General features: G+C 45.2%; 2 protein-coding genes across 7 annotated transcripts in view; one reads left to right on the top strand and one right to left on the bottom strand.

The window, feature by feature from the left end:
- Positions 1-20,944, bottom strand: part of nfx1 (nuclear transcription factor, X-box binding 1) — a 113,389-nt gene that overhangs the window by 5,757 nt on the left and 86,688 nt on the right. Inside the window, exons 2-15 of the mRNA XM_069696371.1 lie at positions 7,397-7,461; positions 5,405-6,331; positions 4,666-4,827; positions 4,326-4,403; positions 4,042-4,147; positions 3,300-3,371; positions 3,062-3,201; positions 2,853-2,952; positions 2,499-2,716; positions 1,729-1,826; positions 1,541-1,571; positions 1,352-1,434; positions 379-487; positions 9-128 (exon numbers count right to left, since the gene is read on the bottom strand). Of these exons, the coding sequence (XP_069552472.1) occupies positions 9-128; positions 379-487; positions 1,352-1,434; positions 1,541-1,571; positions 1,729-1,826; positions 2,499-2,716; positions 2,853-2,952; positions 3,062-3,201; positions 3,300-3,371; positions 4,042-4,147; positions 4,326-4,403; positions 4,666-4,827; positions 5,405-6,331; positions 7,397-7,415 (2,263 nt within the window). The 5' untranslated portion in view covers positions 7,416-7,461. The remainder of the gene's footprint in view (positions 1-8; positions 129-378; positions 488-1,351; positions 1,435-1,540; positions 1,572-1,728; positions 1,827-2,498; positions 2,717-2,852; positions 2,953-3,061; positions 3,202-3,299; positions 3,372-4,041; positions 4,148-4,325; positions 4,404-4,665; positions 4,828-5,404; positions 6,332-7,396; positions 7,462-20,944) is intronic.
- asap1b (ArfGAP with SH3 domain, ankyrin repeat and PH domain 1b) overlaps positions 11,181-20,944 on the top strand; it is a 60,506-nt gene continuing 50,742 nt past the window's right edge. For 2 of the 6 annotated variants that reach the window (XM_069696370.1, XM_069696369.1), the window contains exons 1-2: positions 11,184-11,263; positions 12,454-12,580. In XM_069696370.1, the coding sequence (XP_069552471.1) occupies positions 11,238-11,263; positions 12,454-12,580 (153 nt within the window). In that variant the 5' untranslated portion in view covers positions 11,184-11,237. Of the gene's footprint in view, positions 11,264-11,686; positions 11,862-12,453; positions 12,581-20,944 lie in introns of those variants that run through there. The other 4 variants (XM_069696364.1, XM_069696365.1, XM_069696368.1 and 1 more) reach the window with 4 other exon arrangements.

Below are 20,944 nucleotides of genomic sequence, written 5' to 3'. Positions count from 1 at the left end.
TACCTTACCCGGGTGGTCGCACTCGTGTCTTCTCGTGCACAGGCTTTTGCACTCCGGTGGCTTCGTGCCACAGGGGATGGGCGGATATAACACGGAGAGGCCGCAGTGACACGTCAGCTCGTCAAAACCTACAAACAGAAGCGGCCGTGACAGACTGGGATATGAGCCGTGTGGCGACTCGACGCCAGACATAACACCGCGGAGGGAACGAAATGAAACAGAAGATGATGCAAGAACCTCAGGTTAGTTCTTTTTCTTTTTTTTTCAAGAACAGAATAACTATGTGGTACTTCTCAGGTCATAAATTCAACGTTGTTGGGAGCGGAGAAAGGGGGGGAAAAAAAAAAAAAAAAAAAAAACCCTGTCTGCGGGACTCACTGGACTGCCAGCAGGGATCGCAGTTTCCACGGTGACAGGGCTCCTGGCAGCGGTGGAGGCCGCAGTTGAGCTTGTAGCCGCAGATCAGGGGGCACTTGTGCTCCACGTTCTGGATGGACACAGACAACAAGAAAAAACAACAGTCACCTCACCTCATACGGTCGAGTGTTTCCCTAATAAATAAATAAATAAATGATTAGCACTACAAAATAACTTTCAACTCGTTTGTTAAATATGTGCTGTGAGTGAAATTTTAATTAAGCTTCACTTCCAAATGGCACAAAGTGGATTATTTTTTTTAAAGAAAATAGCGAATGATAGCATTCAGAGTAAAGCTAAGCAACGTCACTGAATAAAAACAAAACATTAATATATAAATTTGAGATATTCTCGATTACGTCACGCGTAAGAAACCATGTTAGAGTGAAAAGAGGTATTTCTTACAGTAAGTGCTCACAAACACGCCGAGTGTTTCACTCTTCCTTTTTCTGATTCCATCATCGTGATTATTGAGAAATTTCCTATTACCACATTAAAATAAAGTTGCTGCGTTTGTGACTGATGCTTCAGGAATTCAGACTACTATGCATATTAGGCCCATCTGTGATTGACTGGAGAGAATTTTTGCTGATAGAAAAGTGCCAAGTTTTAGAACTGGGCCTTCCATGTGGTGGAAAAACACAGTTATTTCTGAAGTTAACGCCCTGTGACTGAAGAAACAGAAAAAAGCAGTGACATTCCCGACCGATCCAAAGGAGAAAATCCAGCATACGTTCCATAAACTTTCACATAGAAACTGGGAGATTTTTTTTTTTTAAACTAACAAAAAATATATTCAGATTAGAAAGAAAAGTCAAAGTTTGCCACCGTTAAAACATTAGTGGGACATTAGCTTACCTTTTATCATCGGTTCACGCATGTTTATGGTTTTGGATTGTGTGAACAAACACTGACAGATTCTGTGACGACTCACCACACAACAAAGCTCGCCGCACTTGTGTCGGCCACAGAAGCGTTTCTTGTTGCAGCGCTTCTCGCAGGTGAAGACGAGCTCGTCTGGAGCACAAAGAGTCAAAGAGGTGAAACACGAGACAACGGGTCGGGTCGGGTCGGTGGCGACGCCACGCTCCACTCATTCGATCTGGAGGAGTTGAAATCTCACCTTCTGTTTGGATCTTTACGCATGGGACCTCCTGGAAAACACACACACACACACACACATACACACACAAAAGATATCTTTCAAATCTTTAGTGTCATAAAAAAATTAAGATTTTTTTTAATTTTTTTTTTTAATGTTGTTTTGGATTCACAACAAACAAATGGGTCCGCTGGGTAAAATGTGCCCACCTTCGTCTTGGAGCCACATCTGCACCTGACGGTCGAGGTCAGAGCGCACGGCCCGCAGCCGCCCTCGTGGCACAGATTGTCACACAGATGGATGATGTCTGAAATAGCACAAGTTCATTATCTCCTGACAAACTGCAAGAACAATGCCAGCGGGCTCCAGATCTCACGCGCACACCACACAGCATTGCTTTTAGAAACAAGTTATTCCGCAGTTACAGTAAAAGGTTTACACGAATGTACTCGGCATTAATGACATTTAGGTAAATCGACAGATATGAAGACAACTACAGACATTTAGAGGCAACGGCAAACATCAGAGGTAAATTCTTCCAACACGAGTGCTGTTAAAAAAAAAATGCCGTTTACGAGGGATGAAAAAAAAAAAAAAACTCCTCTTATGATGCAGAGGATCTGCTTCAGGCTTAACGCGACGTGACAGAAAAGCATGAAGTCTTTAAATTTGGACGAATAAAAGCTGACATCGTGACGTTTTTCCGTTTCTCTGCCTTCCGTCATGATTTTAAACGTAGTTTTCTGCGAGCGAGCAAAGCGTCAACTTCACAGCAATAACGTGTCACGCTTTTCTACAGATAACCACGAGGCCGCTTCAAACCGACGGACTTGTTGCCGTCGGTTTCACTCCATCAGTCTTTCAACATTCGACGTGTACTAGAATCAGCTCCCGTCGACCGTCCGAGCTTCAAGCAGGCATTCGGTGTCGAGAGACGAGACCGTCGCCGTCCTCTAAACAACCGGTTCCTTCGTCTTACCGCTGGAGCCGCAGGCCAGGGGTTTGTTGCACGTCTTTCCGCAGGAGGGGATGGGATCGGCGCAGCTTTGTCGTTCGGCGTAGCCCAGCTCCAGGAGTTTGGTCAGCGGCGTTTGAGCGCAGGGACACGTCTTCACCAGGTTTGGGGAGCGCGGGCACGGCTGGCACGCCCCGCGGTGGCACACCTGCTGGCACCGGTGAGCCTCGCAGTTCAACATCCTGAGCAGAGCAAAAAGACAAAAGAGAGTTTCAGGTCGTGATGGAAACTGTCTTCTCTCAATATAAAAAAAACCAACAAAAAAACCCAACTTGTAGCATTAATGTATTACGGAGATCGTTAGGTGCCGCGACTTACTTCCCACATATTTTCTGACAGGAGAAGTGTCCCGAACCGTTGAATCCTTCTTTATCCATGCCGCACAGGGCTTCACGGGTGGCGACGCCACAGTAGCAAACTACACGCAGACGTTGAAAACAAACATTCACGACGTTTGAAAAGTCTCCCGATTGCATAACTGGCTCGGCGCCCGAAGACACGTTTGCGGGTGCGGCCGCGACACTCACCCTGCCGGACCTGCATCTGGCAGGGCTGACACGTCCCGCCGTGGCACACCTGCGCGCAGTCGTGCTCGGCGCAGTTGAGTCGAGCGCCGCACACTTTGTCACACTGGAGCAACGAAGCCTGGCCGCAGCGCATCGGTTGACTGAAAGGAAACGATTCAGTCAAGTGCCAAACAACAGGGAAATATTTCACAACGACGAAACAGACGAGGGAGGCAGACGTGATCGAGCGGCCGAGTACCTCTTCTTCCCGCAGACGCAGGATTTTGTTACGAAGGCGGGACACTGAGGACAAGGTCCAGGGTGGCATAAGCTGAGGAGAAACAAAAGAAAGCGTCGTTCAAGGACAATACGGTTTTGGGTCGATGGCGTCATCGTTCAGATCTACTGTAGAATTTCACTTTCCAAAAGTTTCACAAAACATTTACCTCAAGTTTTCAAAGACCCTTAAAGTGAAAATGAAGTCTTTAACCATATTTAACATCCATGTGGTGTTTTGTTTTTTTAAAATCTTTTTTTATAGAACACATCATGAGCGAAAACAAGCAGCAAACACCGTGGCTGAGTAGTTCTGTTTGGGAACCGCAGTGACAGTGTGACGCAGAAAACGCGCATCGACACAGCCAGGGTTTCATATGTCATAAACCAATCCAAGGTGAGGCTCTCTATATCAACGAGCTGCAGGCGAGAGGTGACGGGGTCGGTGGAGAGAGAGGCATATTCATAGATCCAAAAGCGCTGAATGAAGGGAAATGTGTAACCTAAGCCACTATGAGGCACGAGGAGATTTTTCTGCTAAACTAATTTGTAGTTTTTGATAACCGTGGATGAGCTTTTAGTGGTTTGATGGAGGGCTGAAGAGGGACTTTTGAACAGTCTTTCAAAGCGTTGAGCTCCCGTCTGGACACGCTGCCCTAAAGTGGCATCATTTGAAACCTGAAGCAGTTTTATTGTGTTTTTTTTTTTTTTTTTTTAAGGCTTACATGTTACAGGGGTGGTTGCAGTCCAGTCCGCTCCTCTTCTTCCCACACATGTCACCGCAGCTGTGGGGAATCTCACTGCGCTGCCACTCGGGGTTCGTCTGCTTACCTGCCAATCAAACGTGGAATAAAAGAAATCGCGATCTTGTTTCTTCCTCCTTTCTGAGACACACTTGAAGGGTGTCTTATAAAATACAACAAAGGGACTACTATTTTTTTTTAAAGATGTATTGTATTGTAAAAGATGCAAGTTGTTATTATTGTTCGCATGAATTAAACACACTCACCACAGAAGCAGATGTAGGACGTTGGGGGTTTCATTGAAACATTCTGGCAGGCTGGACAACGCCAGCCTTCAGCTGAATCTGAAAAACGTGAATTTTAAGATACATGCATCAATTTGTTTTTACATGAAATATAACGCACTGTATTGTATTTGTGTATTTTTATAAGTGGGCCTCCGTATTGTCCGACCGCAACAGTAACTCAATGCACTGCCGAAGCGGCAGGAATTTCGGTTATTGTTAACGGAGCCACAGAGGCCATCATGTGCCAGGTGTTGTGTACGGTTTGCTGTGCAGCGACAGAACAGAAGACTATAGTGACCCGAGTGTAGGGGCCCCTCACCGTCGGCCTGCGAGGCCGGGGACCGGGCCCATTTCTTGATGCAGTTCAGGTGGAAGACGTGGAAGCAGCCCTGGCAGCTCCACACCGGGGCCATGACCCGGATGACGTCGCAGCACACCATGCACTCGTACTTCTCCTCGGACAGCTGTTCGATCAGACACCCTGTGGCGGCAGAGGAAGAGATCAGAAGGTCAGAGGACGGCGGCGATTCCACAGAAATAACCCGCGAGCTGACGAGCCCTGCTCTCACCCGCAGAGCTTCGTCCAGGAGTTTCTAGAGATGCCATACGCATTATGAGACCTCAAACAAAAGAATTTTGATGGAAAATCATTCTGAAAATACTCGTAATTCATTAATCACTTGAGCAATTTTTCCAGGCAAAAATATATAATGAGGATGCTTTATCAAATAGGTAGAACAAGCACAAATATAAGAGGTATGTAATAAACAGTATCAGAGAACTGTTGTGTTTATATTGTCTGTGCAACTCTGAAGATGCTTAACAGGAAACTAAGGTCAACATAAGTTTTAGGGTTTAGTTGGTTAGTTACACTAAAACGTCCTACAAAAGAAAATTGGATCGTGAGTTATGTTGAGGATAACAAAGTTCTACCGAGTCTAACCAGTTTTTAATATAATAATATAGTTGGGTGACAAGATGTGTGACAGCAGTGGGTGAATTCACGGATTCACTTCTTCTGGTGAGGACACAACAGGTTGCAGAAGTTACAGTCCAACCTGTCTGCGTCTCTTTGCTCTTGGGCATCTTGTCCCAGCTCCTCTGACCCGACTTGTGGTTTTGATGGTTTGCCCTTCGTCCCCCTCTGGCCTGAAGAGGCGCGTGTCGCTCCGAGCCTCTTCCAGCTTTACAGGCGGCGTCCTGCGACAATCTGCCGTGGTCGGAGTCATCTCGGCCCCCGGCTCCCCACTCTGAGCCCGCTTCCTCCTGAGACGGCGGTTTGGGGGGTTTGATGGGTCCTTGCCGCCAGTTCGCCTCTGCGTGTTTCCTCGGCTGATCGTGATGTTGAGAATCGGAGCCCGTCCTGCTCCGCTGACTTCTTTCCTTGGTTTCCGAAGGGTTTTCTTCTTCTTTGGTGGCATGTGACCTCTGGCCCTCCACTCTCGGGTTGTTTTCTTTTAAGTGACCGCCTCTCTCCTTCTGTTCTCCCCTCCTCGACTCCTGGCCAAACTTCCTGGGTTTTTTAGCCCGGGCGTCTTGGTCTTCATTAGTCGGTTCCACGTTCCTGCTCACACCTTCTCTCCGCCAGTTGGTTCCATCGGGTCCATCCACGGGATGAGCACCTGACTGGTAGCCACCCACATATCTGTTGCTGCCGCCGTACGGGACAAAGTCACCTCCGGGTCTTTGCCAGCAAGGGCCTGAACCATTTAATCCTCTGTTCCCTTCTCGCCTTCCTCTGCCTCGGCCTCGTCTTCTGGCTTCGTCCTCCCCTTGGTAGGGAGGATGGTGATACTCTTCATAAAACGAATTGTTATGGCTGAACGGGGGTTTAAAACCCTGATGAAAGTGTCCGTATTGTTGAGATGGATCATAACTGTTGCTACTCAGGTTTCGGTCGTTGTTGTGTCGGGGTCGACCTCTTCTGGATCTGTGCTGATGTGGCTTTTGATGGGACGTCCCATCCGGATTGAGGTCAGGCGGGTCTGCAGACGGAGAAAAAGTGACAAGCGTCACAACCCCCGAACACGTGATTTCAACAACAACAATAACAGGCTTCATGTTGGGGATGAAAAACATCACTTATGATTTCGTCACACATCCTCGTGTAAGAATCGGTTCTAAAAAACAAAACCTTTCTAATAAGAGTAATGTTCATCCCTAATTTACTAACTGCATATTTCACAAGTCAAATACCACTCCTATTAAAAGTTACGAAAGCCTAAAAAAAATGACCTAATCTGGCAAACAAAACCTCAAAACAACAACAACAACAACAACAACAACGATGAAACACAACTAGCCGCATTAGCTCGTGTTCCTGGAGATCCCACATCCGGTGTATTTATGGATTTCAAAGTTCGACGTCACATGTTGTCACGTCACCCTGACACGCGCCCAGATGACGTCAGCCGTCTCGAAAATGAAAAAAAAAAACGGAAAAAAAAATAAAACAAATCACGTTATCTAAAAAGTTCACGTGAGCTAATGTTAGCGAGCTAACGGCAAGAGGACGTGACGTCAAGCTGCAGGTAAGCACGATAAAGTGGCGAGTTTAGAGCCGATTTAACGTTAATTTGAAGAGCGTGGTTTGGTAACGTCCTCCGGCTCCGGCTCACTGTTTTAAGGGAAATGATTTCGGCAGTTTATTATTTACCTCTCTCTCTCTCTCTCTCTCTCTCTCTCTCTCTCTCTCTCTCTCTCTCTCTCTCTCTCTCTCTCTCTCTCTCTCTCTCTCTCTCTCTCTCTCTCTCTCTCTCTCTCTCTCTCTCTCTCTCTCTCTCTCTCTCTCTCTCTCTCTCTCTCTCTCTCTCTCTCTCTCTCTCTCTCTCTCTCTCTCTCTCTCTCTCTCTCTCTCTCTCTCTCTCTCTCTCTCTCTCTCTCTCTCTCTCTCTCTCTCTCTCTCTCTCTCTCTCTCTCTCTCTCTCTCTCTCTCTCTCTCTCTCTCTCTCTCTCTCTCTCTCTCTCTCTCTCTCTCTCTCTCTCTCTCTCTCTCTCTCTCTCTCTCTCTCTCTCTCTCTCTCTCTCTCTCTCTCTCTCTCTCTCTCTACCTGAAGAGCCCTCAGCCATTCAGTTTGAACTCTGCTTGTTGCTTCTCCCACGCGACACGTTTTTTTTGTTGTTGTTGTTTTTTTTTTGTCGATAAAAGAGTGTTTTCGGAGAGATGACAAGCGGATCCAGGTACTCGGGCAACTATATCACCTGCGTCTTGGTTGTTTAAAAAAAAAAAAAAGAAGCTAAACACGACAACCTCCTCCTCCTGCCTTCAACCGACCTTATCAACGTGAGCTAGCTGAAGGCTAACACGAATCAAGTCAAGCTTGCTTACGTCAAAAACCGGAACTTCCGGTCAACGTTTTACAAAAATAAAACGCAGGACGTGTTCGTTAAAATCAGCACGACGTACTCGTGTTGTTCTCTCATATCGAAGATCGCACATAAACAAAATATATCTCCAGTACAAATAATACATTTTTGGTCATTTTGGAAAATATTCTTTAATTTCAATTATAATCTTTTTTTTTTTTTTTTTTTTTTTACCTATTTACGGAATAATTATGTGGTATGCAATTTATAATTTGTGACCCCTTTTTTGTCCTCTGCATCTTTTTCCTAATTTTATATTATTTAATTGCCTCGTACTTATTTTATTTGGATTAGTTACTCTGTGTGCCCAGATTTGCTTTGTTACCTGTTATTCATTGATTTATATGTTGTTTTGTGTTTAATTGTGTTTACAATCTGTCTGAAAACATAATTTATTTTTACGGTATCCAAGTCTACCTTTCTCAGGGGGGTGGGCGGGGGGGGGGGGGCAACGTTTTGACAGACAAAGCACAAAAGCATGGACACAAGGTGGCGCTTTATGTTTACGTTTCAACAACAGAGAATAAAGAGGCTCTTCCTGAGACTTGGAGGAGAAGACAATAATGTCTTCTGTATTTTTACTTATTTACCAACTATCCCAGGGTGGCATATTGTGGTGTATTCACAGATTGCGGTTTTGAAAAGGGAGCGAAAGTGAACATCAGTGAATAAAAACTGTAGGGAGGTTTAAAATGATTTAACAAATATCTAAATATACTTTGAGATAAACAACTTAAGTCATGCACGTTCCTGTCCAATTTGAGGGTTGAGAATACGGCTCATTGCCTCCAGACATTTGTGGATTAAATGAGACACAGCTGTGAAATTGGTAGAATAATAAAAGTAGTGTGTGGCAAACCTAAAATAAATTTTTGGCTATATCACATGTATCTTTGTTGTTTGTAAACCTTATTGGACAAAAGTCAGTTTTAAATGAGCTGAAGTGAATTTATTTAAGAGGTTATCAGTTATCTTTACCATAAACTCTCCAGTCCAAAAAAATAATTATATTCAGTCTGTTGACACTGACAAACTTGTAAACTGTCATCAGTGGTGCAACGTAGCCAAATGCATTTACTCAAGTACTGTTCTTACATACAGATTTCAGGTACTTGTACTTTCCTTGAGTATTTCCATTTTATTCAGCCTTATACTTCCTACTACATCTCATCGGCAAATGTACTTTTTTTTCTTCTTAACTCTGCTTCAGCCGCTGGTTACTTTTCAGATTACAGTTTTAAAACTATTCCTGTGAAATTGTTTAAATTAGCTCAAACTTAAACAACTACAGAAGTAAAATACAACAAACACAGCAATGAATTAAAACTGCAAGCAGTGATGTACGGGCCCTCGCACTCCCGCGCGCCGCCTCCCCGAAGCAAAGTTACGCAAAGTAACGACGGCGCTCAGAAGTTACTGCGTTTAAAACAAACAAAAAAATGAAGCTCGGACGTTTCCTTGTGTTACCTGTGCAGGTGTGTTTTAAAGCTGAATATCACGTTTTATATTTGTACACTGAGAGCTCGTCACACTCCTGGTTTTATACACCTTAGTTTGAACTGTGACCTCTGGTGCTGACTCGTCGATGACCCATAATCCACCTGAAAATCTACCTGCAGCATTACAGGAAGGATTTTAACTGACTTCCTGTGTTCCTTTACGTCCTGTGCTCTTATTTTGGAAAAACAATGTTTGTACCTGATTTGACCCTTTTATTGTTTCATTAATGTTGCAGTTGTGTAAATATATTTCTGTGACACACTAATTCCTTGGAAAATGGAGGACAAACTGTTTTCTATCTGATTTTATCTTTTTTCTGAGAAAACATCTATTACTGCTTAAAGTGCTTACTTAAAGTAACGTAGCAACAAAGTAACAAAACATTGGTACTCGTGTACCGTGCTGCGAACAGATCGGGTCCAGTCTTCATCCAGGACATGGTCCAACCTTACACCCCAGCCCGCTCCCTCCGCTCTGCTTCTACCAATCGGCTTGTTTCTCCCTCACTGCGAGCTAAACACTCTACAAAATCACAACTGTTTTCTGTCCCGGCTCCTAAATGGTGGAACGAGCTCCCCACCGACATCAGGACAGCAGAAACTCTGAACATCTTCCGCCGCAAACTAAAAACACACCTCTTCAGACTTTACCTTGAACAGTAGGACTTTAGTAGCACTTAAAATGACACTTACTGATAGCACTTTGTAGTTTGGCTTTCTTGAAGAAATTGTATTTTCTTGATTCTTGTTGTTCTGGGTTTTGTACCCTCATGGTTGAAATGCACTTATTGTAAGTCGCTTTGGATAAAAGCGTCAGCTAAATGAAATGTAATGTAATGTAATGTTACGTTACGTAAAAGTCACTAATATAGCATGTCGTCCAAAATATGAAAAAAAGTAATACTATAGTATGATGGTTTGGTGATTTTTTTTTGGGAGGAACAAAAAGTTATACTATAGTATAACGTTGTGGACGAAACACTACGGCATGACTTTTTCTTCATATTTTAGACAACATACTAAAGTATTAAGTATTTAAAAAAAATTTGGGCCGAAAAAAAACACGAGTATGCTATACTCGGGCCCCAATCAGTAATATTAATCCAAAAATATCAGAAAAATAGAGACAGGGAGGATTTTCTACAGAATGCACACATATTTATTTTTTACTTTAAACAAAAATTTGCCGATACATATTTTACTGAAGTAAAATTTTGAATTCAGGACTTTTAATTGTAGTGGTATTAATAGTTATGGTTTAAGTAAAGGGCCTGAATTTTTCTTTCACCGTTGACTGTCATTAATATATTCACACCCAGTCAGTTCCAAGTAAAATCATTTTAATACTCCCACTTTTCCCAATGACAGTTAATTCGTTAAACTGCAGGATAAACTCTGATGACAGGGGACACTTGTGCAAACTCATTACCAGCAAAATGACTTGTTTCACTTTTAGAAATTTATTTATTTTATTATTTAATCCATGTTCACTTCAGCATGGGGCTGAACCGGAAGCCAGCTGGCTGACCCTTGGAAGTAGGCAGGCTCTGCCCAAATAGGGTGGGCTTTCCTCTGTCTCACCAGACACCAGATGTCCACCAGATAAAAAAAAACAACAACTCTGCATACTTTAAAATACATAAGCATTGATCAGGCAGTGATAGGTGTAATCCGTATTACGTTAACTTTAAGTCCTGCACTGTATTTTTAACACTGGTTAAAATAGGTGATGTCATCTGTGTTGAATTGTGTGACTTTTGAAGGCAGCTGACAATAGATCGACAGGTTCCTACTTTTCAAATGATATCCACAACAGTTGAAATCCCGCAAACCGCCGCTTAAAGTGAAACCATTAACTATTACTGATGTTTTTTTTTTTTTCTGACGTCGTTGTTTTCTGTCGCAGGCCAACAGTCCCAACAGCTCACTCTGCAGTCAGAGTCCAGATCGCGCATGCGTACAGTGGCCTCTCGTCTCCGTCAACCAGGCGAGGTGGGTGGGAGAGAACTTCGCCAAGCTGCCATCAATGGAAACACAACACCGGAACATGGGGTATTTGGTTTTCACATTAAAATCATGAATTTATCGTAAATAGACCCCTTTGCTTTTTTTTAATTTTTTTTTTTTATTTATTTATTTATTTATTTTAAATCAAAGCAGTATCATATTTGTGATAATTTACAAACCTGCAGTGGCTGCAACTCACTAACACACTAACAAAATACAACCATAAAAACAAGGTGTACGTAGGCTGTAAACATAATTGGCTGCGCAAATCTTTTCTAAGTACATATGTAGACATTTTAAGAACATATATTCTGAATTTTAATTTCTTTTAAAAAAAAAAAAAAAAAAACCGTAATTAAATAATTATATTTAGATCATTTAAGAGTCCACTCTGGGTTTTTTTTACGCTGAAACTCTTGACCGGACGTCCCGCCGTTTCGTGCCGCTGGCTTGACGACCCCCCTTGAGCAGCTCTGAGCGCGGCGGAGCAGGAGAGAGTAGCAGCGAGTGTGTCTGCGGCAGCGTTTAGCTTTTAAAAAAAATAAAAATAAAAAAAATAAAAATAAATAACCCCGAAAACTACGGCTGAAGACGAGAGGACCGAGCCCCGCTGCACTTCCAGACGACCTCGGCAGACCATGGAGTACGATAGGTTTTAAACAGAGGCTGGTAACGGTGCGCTGTTTTGACGACAAGCGGCTTTATTGCACATCTGTAGAGCGTAATGAGGGCATCCGCTATTCTTTACGGTGGTTTTCCCTCCGAGGTTTAGCCAGACGCAGAGTGACACTATTTATAAATGTGTCGCTTTTAGACATCCTCTCACAGAAAAGACACACCGAAGGGGACCCAGCCTGCAGAATTTTTTTGGTGTGTGTTTTTTTTTTTTAGTTAATTCCCTCCTCCCCGTGGGCCCTGGGGAACAGTGAAGTCATTTGAGAAGTCACCGGAGAAGAAGACGCGTCTTAATCATCTCGATAGTTGTTGTGGTTTTTTGTTTTTTTTTGCACAGTTTTGCGGGGAACATCGGCTTTGCTTTCCGGCGGCTCCGGCGGTCCTCACCGGACTCCCCTTGCTTTCTCTCTTAATTTAAAAAAAAAAAAAAAAAAAAAATCTTACATGGTTTTGTCTTTCTGAACATTAATCGCCAACCCTCCGGTGGGCTTTTTTTATTTTATTTTTTTTTTATTTTTATTTTTTTCTCCCCCCCACCCCGTCTCTTCACCCCGTTAAAGGATGCCGGATCAAATATCGGTGTCCGAGTTTCTCTCGGAGACAACAGAGGATTACAATTCCCCGACAACGTCCAGCTTCACCACCCGACTGCAGAGCTGCAGGAACACAGTGAATGTGCTGGAGGAGGTAAGGCCACAGTGTCAGCCTGCAAACGATGGATGGATGGATGGATGGATAATTGCAAACAAAATGCATCGTTAAACAGCACAACCACACACATAAGGCTAAATTATTATTCTTCTTTTTTAAATTTCAAACGTGAAAATGCACCATCTTTTAACTGGGTTGCAGTTTATATAGAGCCAAAGCTACATGTAATCAACCTTAAATTCAACTGGTGATGTTTGACAGCGTTTTTTTTTTTAAAATTTTTAAAAGACCTAGTGGCCCAACTGCGTTATTATGTCCACTCAGAAAAGAAAAGAATTGCACCTGTTGCCTTTTAAAGTGCACATTTTTTAACGTTGCACACATATTCCTGATGCAAAAAAAAAAAGAAAAGACATTTCTCCCACTCATGGAGAAGCAGAGCAAGTGTGAGAAGGTGAACCCTCACATCGTGTGTGTGTGTGTGTGTGTGTGTGTGTGTGTGTGTGTGTGTGTGTGTGTGTGTGTGTGTGTGTGTGTGTGTGTGTGTGTGTTATCATGTGTTAGTCTTTCTTGCCAGATATATAGAGTAATAATAGGAGGGGGTGGATGGCTTTGGTGGGTGAGTGCAGGGAATAGAAGGATGTGCACTCAGGCCTGCAGCTCTCTGTGTTCACTATTACATAACTCACGGCTTCAGAGCATGCTGCCAGGCTGTAAGCAGTGTGTGTGTGTGTGTGTGTGTGTGTGTGTGTGTGTGTGAGTGACACACAGAGAGAGAAAGACCTCTTCTAGTCACTGGCAGTCAGATCTGGATTTAACTGTTTCACTCCTCGGCTCTCTTACATCAGGCCCGATTTAAACCTCATTCATTTATTCCTCAGTAAAAAAAAAAAAAAAAAAAAACGTCGTACAGAAGCGATGCTCCTCGATGCTGTGCCACCTCTGAGTGTGATCAGGTCGGGCAGGTGGGCATGTGTGACCCTCCCTCCCCTCCTCCACCCCCCATCTTCACCCTTGGTTAAATGGAGCGTCAAACCAGGGTTGGGGAGCTGGGTGGGAGCGGTGCACACCTTCACCGCTGTCCGCTAACACCAAAATGTGACCTCATTTCCCACTCGGCTGCGAACACGAATGACTTCAGGCTGGCAGTATTCAGTGTAATCTGCCATGTAAAAGCAGGAGAACCGAAAGCGTTACCCAATTTTCCGTTATCGCCGCTTTAGGGCGACTACAGAGGTTTTAAGAAGTCACACGTGAACATCAGAATGAGCGGGATAGTAACCAGAGACGGTTTGTTTAAAGGAGAAAACGCAGGCCCAGGCCTCCCTTCAACAGATACTAAAGCTCACAGCCTGTGCTATCCATCACTTCCAACTTCAGACCTCTACAAGTTTATCATAGCGTAACAATAGAAAATCTACCCAAACAGAGCCGGGGGCCCGTGTTTATTCTCAACCCGGAGCCCACTTTCTGTCTGCTGACTGCAACGAGGAAAAGGCTCGCATCATGAATCACCTCTCTGGCTCCGCGCCCCTGAACCCAGAGACTGCAGCAGCGCAAACGAAAAACATCTGTTTCGAAAGAGAGAGGGCCGCCATGTGCGCTGGGCTTCGGTAGCCGCTCTGGAATTTTTTTGCAGAGATCACATGACAAGGAAGAGCATTACACTGGCACACACCAAGGGCGAGCAACATGCTCTTCGGTGCCGGGACAAAAGGCGAGATGCGCCCGCGGGACTCCCGACGAGGACCGGTCGGCCCGTCGGCGGGGGGAGGGGGGGTGTCACTTCGGAACCGAGGGCACACCCGTCAGACGCAGGCTTTCGGCAGACACAAGGAAGCAGGACGGCCTGAAGCCACGAATACTGTTAGATTAGTGTCTGTTTTAGCAAATTAGAAACCCTGTTTGATCCCTTCATAGACATGCAGCCAGTCACTTGCATCACACACAGAATAAAAGCCACCGCAGAGGAGTAAACTGCCTTCGGCGTCTCTTTGCCTGAAGAAGAGTTTGTTTAAAAAAAAAAAATGTTCTGCTGAGCTTCAGAGTTCTTCTCCTTCAAACTCAAAGCATTCAGCCCCCCCACCCCTTTTTTTTTTTTTTTCCTCCCAGTCATTTCTTTGGCATGTTGACAAGGTAAATTATGCAAAGGTACGGTGTGAATATTTAATAGTGTAACCTGAGGGGAAGAGTTGACCCCGCTGGAGAGTTGTCATTCTCTGTTTGCTGCCACCGAGTCATCTGGAGGAGCAAAGGAAGACGGAGGAAAAAAAAAAAAAAGAAAAGAAGAAAGAAGTCATTGCGGCATCATATCGTCTTAATTCAGCACCACACGTCAATTATTGATCAGTGTATAATGACACAAAAGTATTCATGACTCACCAGCCTCCGCCCTGGGATTTTTTTTTTTTTCTTCCTCCAGACCAGTCAGAGCTGTTTAGTGCTTCCACTTGGATCAGTGCAGCAACAAACAATGAGCAGGGAGATGGTGGAGATAACGTTTTTAAGAATAACCTCTGTGCTTTGCTGTCTAAGCTGTTTGAGACGCACAAGGGGGCGAGGGGGCACTGTGTGTGTGTGTGTGTGTGTGTGTGTGTGTGTGTGTGTGTGTGTGTGTGTGTGTGTGTGTGTGTGTGTGTGTGTGTGTGTGTGTGTGTGTGTGTGTGTGTGTGTGTGTGTGTGTGTGTGTGTGTGTGTGTGTGTGTGTGTGTGTGTGTGTGTGTGTGTGTGTGTGCGTGTGTGTGTGTGCGTGCCTGTGCGTGTGTGTGTGGAGTCTGTGTTTTCTTTTTCGGTGAAGTTTGTGCCGCTCGTCTCGTCGCCTGGTCGGCCACGCTGGACCCCCCCCCCCCCCCCCCCCCCCCCCCCCCCCCCCCCCCCCCCCCCCCCCCCCCCCCCCCCCCCCCCCCCCCCCCCCCCCCCCCCCCCCCCCCCCCCCCCCCCCCCCCCCCCCCCCCCCCCCCCCCCCCCCCCCCCCCCCCCCCCCCCCCCCCCCCCCCCCCCCCCCCCCCCCCCCCCCCCCCCCCCCCCCCCCCCCCCCCCCCCCCCCCCCCCCCCCCCCCCCCCCCCCCCCCCCCCCCCCCCCCCCCCCCCCCCCCCCCCCCCCCCCCCCCCCCCCCCCCCCCCCCCCCCCCCCCCCCCCCCCCCCCCCCCCCCCCCCCCCCCCCCCCCCCCCCCCCCCCCCCCCCCCCCCCCCCCCCCCCCCCCCCCCCCCCCCCCCCCCCCCCCCCCCCCCGCTGCAAAGAGCTATTGTTGTTACTATTGATTCGTTCACAGATGATGTTCTTCGTTAATTGATGAATCAGAGACATTTTTAAATACCCTGTTTTGCCCGGGACTGGGTATCGTTCAAAAAAAAAAAAAAAAATGTCGACACCGGCCCTGATTATTAGAATAGCCGCATATAACATTTCCGTAGTTTAGCTCATTGATAACTCGACTAATCGTTGCAGCTTCATTTGCGACTTATTCGATTTTCACGATGACTCAGAGAAGCCGAGCAAACCTTTGGATTTGAGACACTGCGCTTCAAGACGATTGATTAATCTGTGGTCTCGCGAGAGACGGCCTCGAGGTGGCGGCCGTTCGGTCCCTCTGTCCAACGAGGAAACTGATCGGCAGCAGAAGTTCGAGTTAGGTTTCGGCGCTATAATAAGCAGCTGAACGTTTCCCGACAGAAAACCCAAAGAAGAGCAAATAAGTAATAGAATATGCCACCAGGCAGTTTATTTATTCAGCAGTTGAAAACAGCAAACCTGACATGTACTTATGTAAGAAACATAGCGTATTATTGCCATAAAACGCTCCTGCGTTTCTCTCCGCTGTAAGTTAATATTAGCAGCAGGCACTTGTTATTCCCCCGAGGGGGGATTGTCATGTATTGTCTCTCCCCTCCACCCCACAGATGGCACTTTGCGTCACTGGGTTTGCTTTCCTAACCCACAGAGAGCCGTAGCGGCGATGCAAGGGAAACCCTCACTGCATTGGCATTCCTTTGAGCGTGCCTCTCGCACCACATCACATGGGCCGGACCAGAGAAAATGTTGACTTTTCACAGTCACTCTATTCAAGCCTGGCTGGGTTCGACCTAATAGGCAGGGGCCTTTTATATTTTGTACTTTTATATAACAGCCTTTTCAGTCGCAGCATTTTACGCTCCAGGTCTATTCGAAAAGAAAGAAAAGAAAGAATGAGACGTTTTTTTTTTTTTTTTTCCCCCCAAACCACAGTGTATTTATGCCGGAATGCAAAATCATTGCCTGAAGTCGTCACTCGGTGTGTAAATCCCAATTTTTTTATTTTTTTTTTAAAGTTTTGCCATAAACAGATTTAACATTCCCACCATTCTTTTAAAAGCTCCACTGTTTGTTTACAGAACATGGTTTTATATGAGCCGGTGTCTCTTTAATCAGTCGCTTGATCTCTTGAAGGTAACAAAACACCGGGAAAAGCAGGAATACAGGAGGCAGTGAAGCTGAAAACAGCTTTTTTTAATGATTTATATGGCAGACGGGAGCCGAGACAGTTTTCACTTTTGATGGTGTAAAACATCAGCGTCATGTTCAGTCAGGAGGTTCATTCGTCATTATTTCTACTTCTTTATTCAATCCCTCAGACAATAATGGACACTAAAAATAAATTCGAATGGCCAGTTTTTTTCCCCACTATTAAACATTTGGACTATAAAATATCGGGATAAAGTGAAAAATGGCCATCACAATTTTCTTTAAACCAAAGCTGCGCCTTGAAATACCTGCAGATTGTCCAGTAAACCAACTAAAATGCAATTATTAACTTAAAAGAGTGGCCGCACATTTTCACATTTGACAAGCTGCAAACAAAAAAAGAGGAAGATTAGTCACAACATTTTTTCGTCAAGGAATTTCAGATGAATTTTTGAGTACTCGAGTCATTGGTCGATGAACTAATTGTTAGAGCTCTAAAATACATATTCAGCATTTTTATATATTCATAAATACGTAAAACAACCTCTGAAACAGTTGTCAAAGTTTGGACAATGTCGTCTGCCGCCGGAATTTGAGTGCATTATCTCAAATATAACCGTATTTCTAGTCTTATTGACAGAACTGAGGATCAATCCGACTGTTTGAAAGAAACAAGCCTCAAACTTAAAGTCGCAAATAAACACAAAATCAGTGTTGCACGAGTGCAGAAGGCTTGTTATCGCCACCTATCAAAGGAAAACACGATTGTTCCGCGCGAGAAAGAGGAGAGAGTGATCAAAAAGGCAGCAAACTCTCTCGAACCACAGCTTCTCAAACAGACAGGAAACGCCTTCAGAAGTTGAACACCTTCTGGAGTCGCACTTTGGTTTCAGTCCAAATGACAATAAAACACCCGCGACGCGCCTCTTCAAGAAATCCAGCTGCCTGTCGGTGCGCACAAAAGAGTTGTTTGTCCTCGGGTTCAGCAGCGGATCGTGGGGGTTAAAACACACGCCGTTTAGTAACGCTAATAGCCCCGAGTCGTCCGTCCCGGAGCCGGCAGCACCTGAGGCCGTGGGCCCCCCACCCCCGATGACACGCCGTCATGTGAGGCGTCGGCCGACGTCACATGCAGCATCCGTATGTTCGGCCGTAAAACAATGGCAGCACAGAGAGCAGATAATTCCAGCCTTCTTCTCCGACGTTCGCTCGTTTAGCTTCAAGAGGGCGAGTTGGCAGCTTTTCATCGACCGTTCGTACGCGTGGAAATTACCCGAAAGTCATGTGGGGAGTTTTGGTGAAAGGAAGTCTCATTTTTCATTGGTGGATGCTGATGTGTTTGTTTCTCCTGTTGGGGAATAAATTGCGTTCTGAATTAACACCGAGCACATCTGCGTCTGCGTTGAGCCCGTTAGAGGATTAAATGTTTTTATGTTTCTGTTGTGCTGTCGGTTACGATTTCATATTTTTCCTGACAAACATTTTGATCTATTTCCCCCCCTCCCCCTACTTTTTCTTTCAGCATCCTCGCTGGATTTTGTTTTGATATGTTGGACCGCTTTTTAGCATTCCCCCACCAAAACACCCCCCCCCCCCCCAAAAAAAAAAAAAAAACAAGGCAAAAGACGATGAATAATTCAAAAGCGGGAAAGGAGTTTCTATCATTCTTGGCTTTACATAACAAAACTGAGTGCTGCCTATTTGAGGCTCCTTTTGGCAACATTTGCGGTCGAGGAGCACAGCTGTGTCAGACTCAATTATTAATGAAGATATGGCTTTTTATTCGCCATTTGCCCCTTTTTCTTCTTTTTTTTAACCAAAGCCGGTGAATCGCACAGTCCTTTGGCTCCGTTAACTCGCATGACATCTTGTTCCAGTTAGATCGCACGATAAAAAAAAAAAAAGAAAGTGGACAAGTCCAAGATTCCCAGTCTCGATTTTGACAAATTGAGTGCAAAGCAAAGCAGCTGATGTCGTGGTGGTTCTGAACTGCATTTCCAAGACGCCACATGGGAATATAACACCGATCACAAAGGCTATCAGAGGCTTGTTTTTTTTTTTGTTTTTTTTTCCATCCGTCAGGAGCAAACAAGTAAACTTGACATATTGTTTTGATGGAAATGTTTCAGACGGTTGCTTTAAATTCAGACTCGAGCACGTAGCTCTTGTTTTAAATTGCTGCGTGTCGGTTGAACGGCTGAAAAACTCGCAGCTGTGAGTCATTCTCTAACTCAAATTATTTGACTCAGAACTTTCATATCATCCACGGAAGAGTTCATAAAACTGTCATTTGTGTTTAAAGTGAAAGAAATTGAAAGGGCAAAAGCATGAAAGGAAAACTGCGAGTTATAAAGTGGCAGAAATAATCAAAGATTTGGGAGAGTCTTAATTTAAAAAAAGGAACGAGCTGTTGTGTTTTTTTTGGCCACTTGTACATGTTAGCAAAGGGCTATGATACAAATACTAATGCTACAGGCTGAAGATTGTTAAGAACAGGAAAAGGTCACCTCAGTCCAACTTTGAAGTGTTCCCACATTATTATTTTTAAGTAGTCGACCCCGATAGCTGTCTTAGATGATTAGAAAAAAAAGCCCAAACTCTCACACTTCCCAGTGGGTCCTGAACGCACCAGTAGTGTGCAAATAGCACAGATCTCCTGAGCTCCATTTGGTCCCTGTGTTGGTTTATGACGAGGTTGTTTTCCTGTCTGACAGTAGAAACAGCTCAGCACATTTTCTGAGGGCTGCCATGTTGCCCGTTTGTAAACACTCTTGACTCAGAAGTGGGACGTTCCCGAATGGGAATTTTCCCAATTCCCAATTTAAAAATTCAGCAGTTTTCATTGTGCTCCATATATGTAATAGTGAGACCGGATACAGTTTCTATTTAATCCGCTGAATTGATTGTAGTTGATTTTATTAATATAAAACTGCCACAGATGGTGGCTGCGCTGCCTTTTCCCCGGCAGTTTTGGACATTTCTGTATTTGCTTTCACCCGCTGGGATCCGAACGGCCTTCAAGTCACATTGCAAACAAAAAGCTGACACAATCAGCCACCAATGACATGCTGTCTGTACAATATGATGTGGACAGTGACAGCGTATACCGCACTGCTTTGTTAAGCTGGATTTAAAGGCGTCCGGTTTTGTAAAACAATAGGTATATGTAACACACCATCAGAAAATAACTCCAGGAATGCGCCGAGCGTCACCGAAGGCCGGCAAAGTGAATAAGAGAGCATCGGGAATGGGGGAATGCTCCTTTAAACGTCCCTCGTAAACCGCCGAGCCGTCGTCTAATTTGTTCTGTGTCTCCCACAGCAGGAGGTGCGACTGCGTCGTGTTGCTTGTTTGTCGGCTTGTTTGCCGTCTGTAGCTGAAATCTGATAATCGGCCTGCGGGCCACAGCTGTCGGCCTACCTTCCTGCCACAGCTGCACGGCGTATATCATCAAGGGCTATTAGCTGGCAGCGGATTAGCCGCGGACCAGGCTCTCCTCGGGCACTCTGATCCCTCTGCTGTTCCCCCAGATTTAGGCGAGGAAGAGTGGGTCAGTGTTCACATCTGTCCGTAGCCTTCCTCTCGCACGGATGGATGGTGTTAAAAGTCCCCCCGCCCCCCACCCCCCCCCCCGCTCTCCGTCGACGGCCATTTTAACCTCTGATGGAGAACTGCGTGCCGTCAGTGGCGCTAACTGAGTGTGATTTACACGACTCGTACAGAAGTGCAGAGAATGATGTCTTTCAGAAGTAGGTGGGTTATAGACTTGGGATGCAGCGATGGATTATGTGTTTTGCTGCTGATTCGGACGATTGATCTCTTTCCAAGTGAACAGATGCGGTTCTTCATGTATATAAATGCTTGTTCGTACGGTAGATAACAAGTTTTTAGCCGAGCGAAAATCGGATGAATTGCCATGACATTTGGCACGGACTTTCACATCGTCCTTACGGTGAGC

Source organism: Brachyistius frenatus, unplaced genomic scaffold (genome assembly GCF_029030835.1).
Source record: "Brachyistius frenatus isolate BFR_SWC_R1_liver_20210118 unplaced genomic scaffold, ASM2903083v1 Contig_21, whole genome shotgun sequence".
Lineage (NCBI taxonomy): Eukaryota > Metazoa > Chordata > Actinopteri > Embiotocidae > Brachyistius > Brachyistius frenatus.
This window is presented reverse-complemented; position numbering and strand designations above follow the sequence as displayed.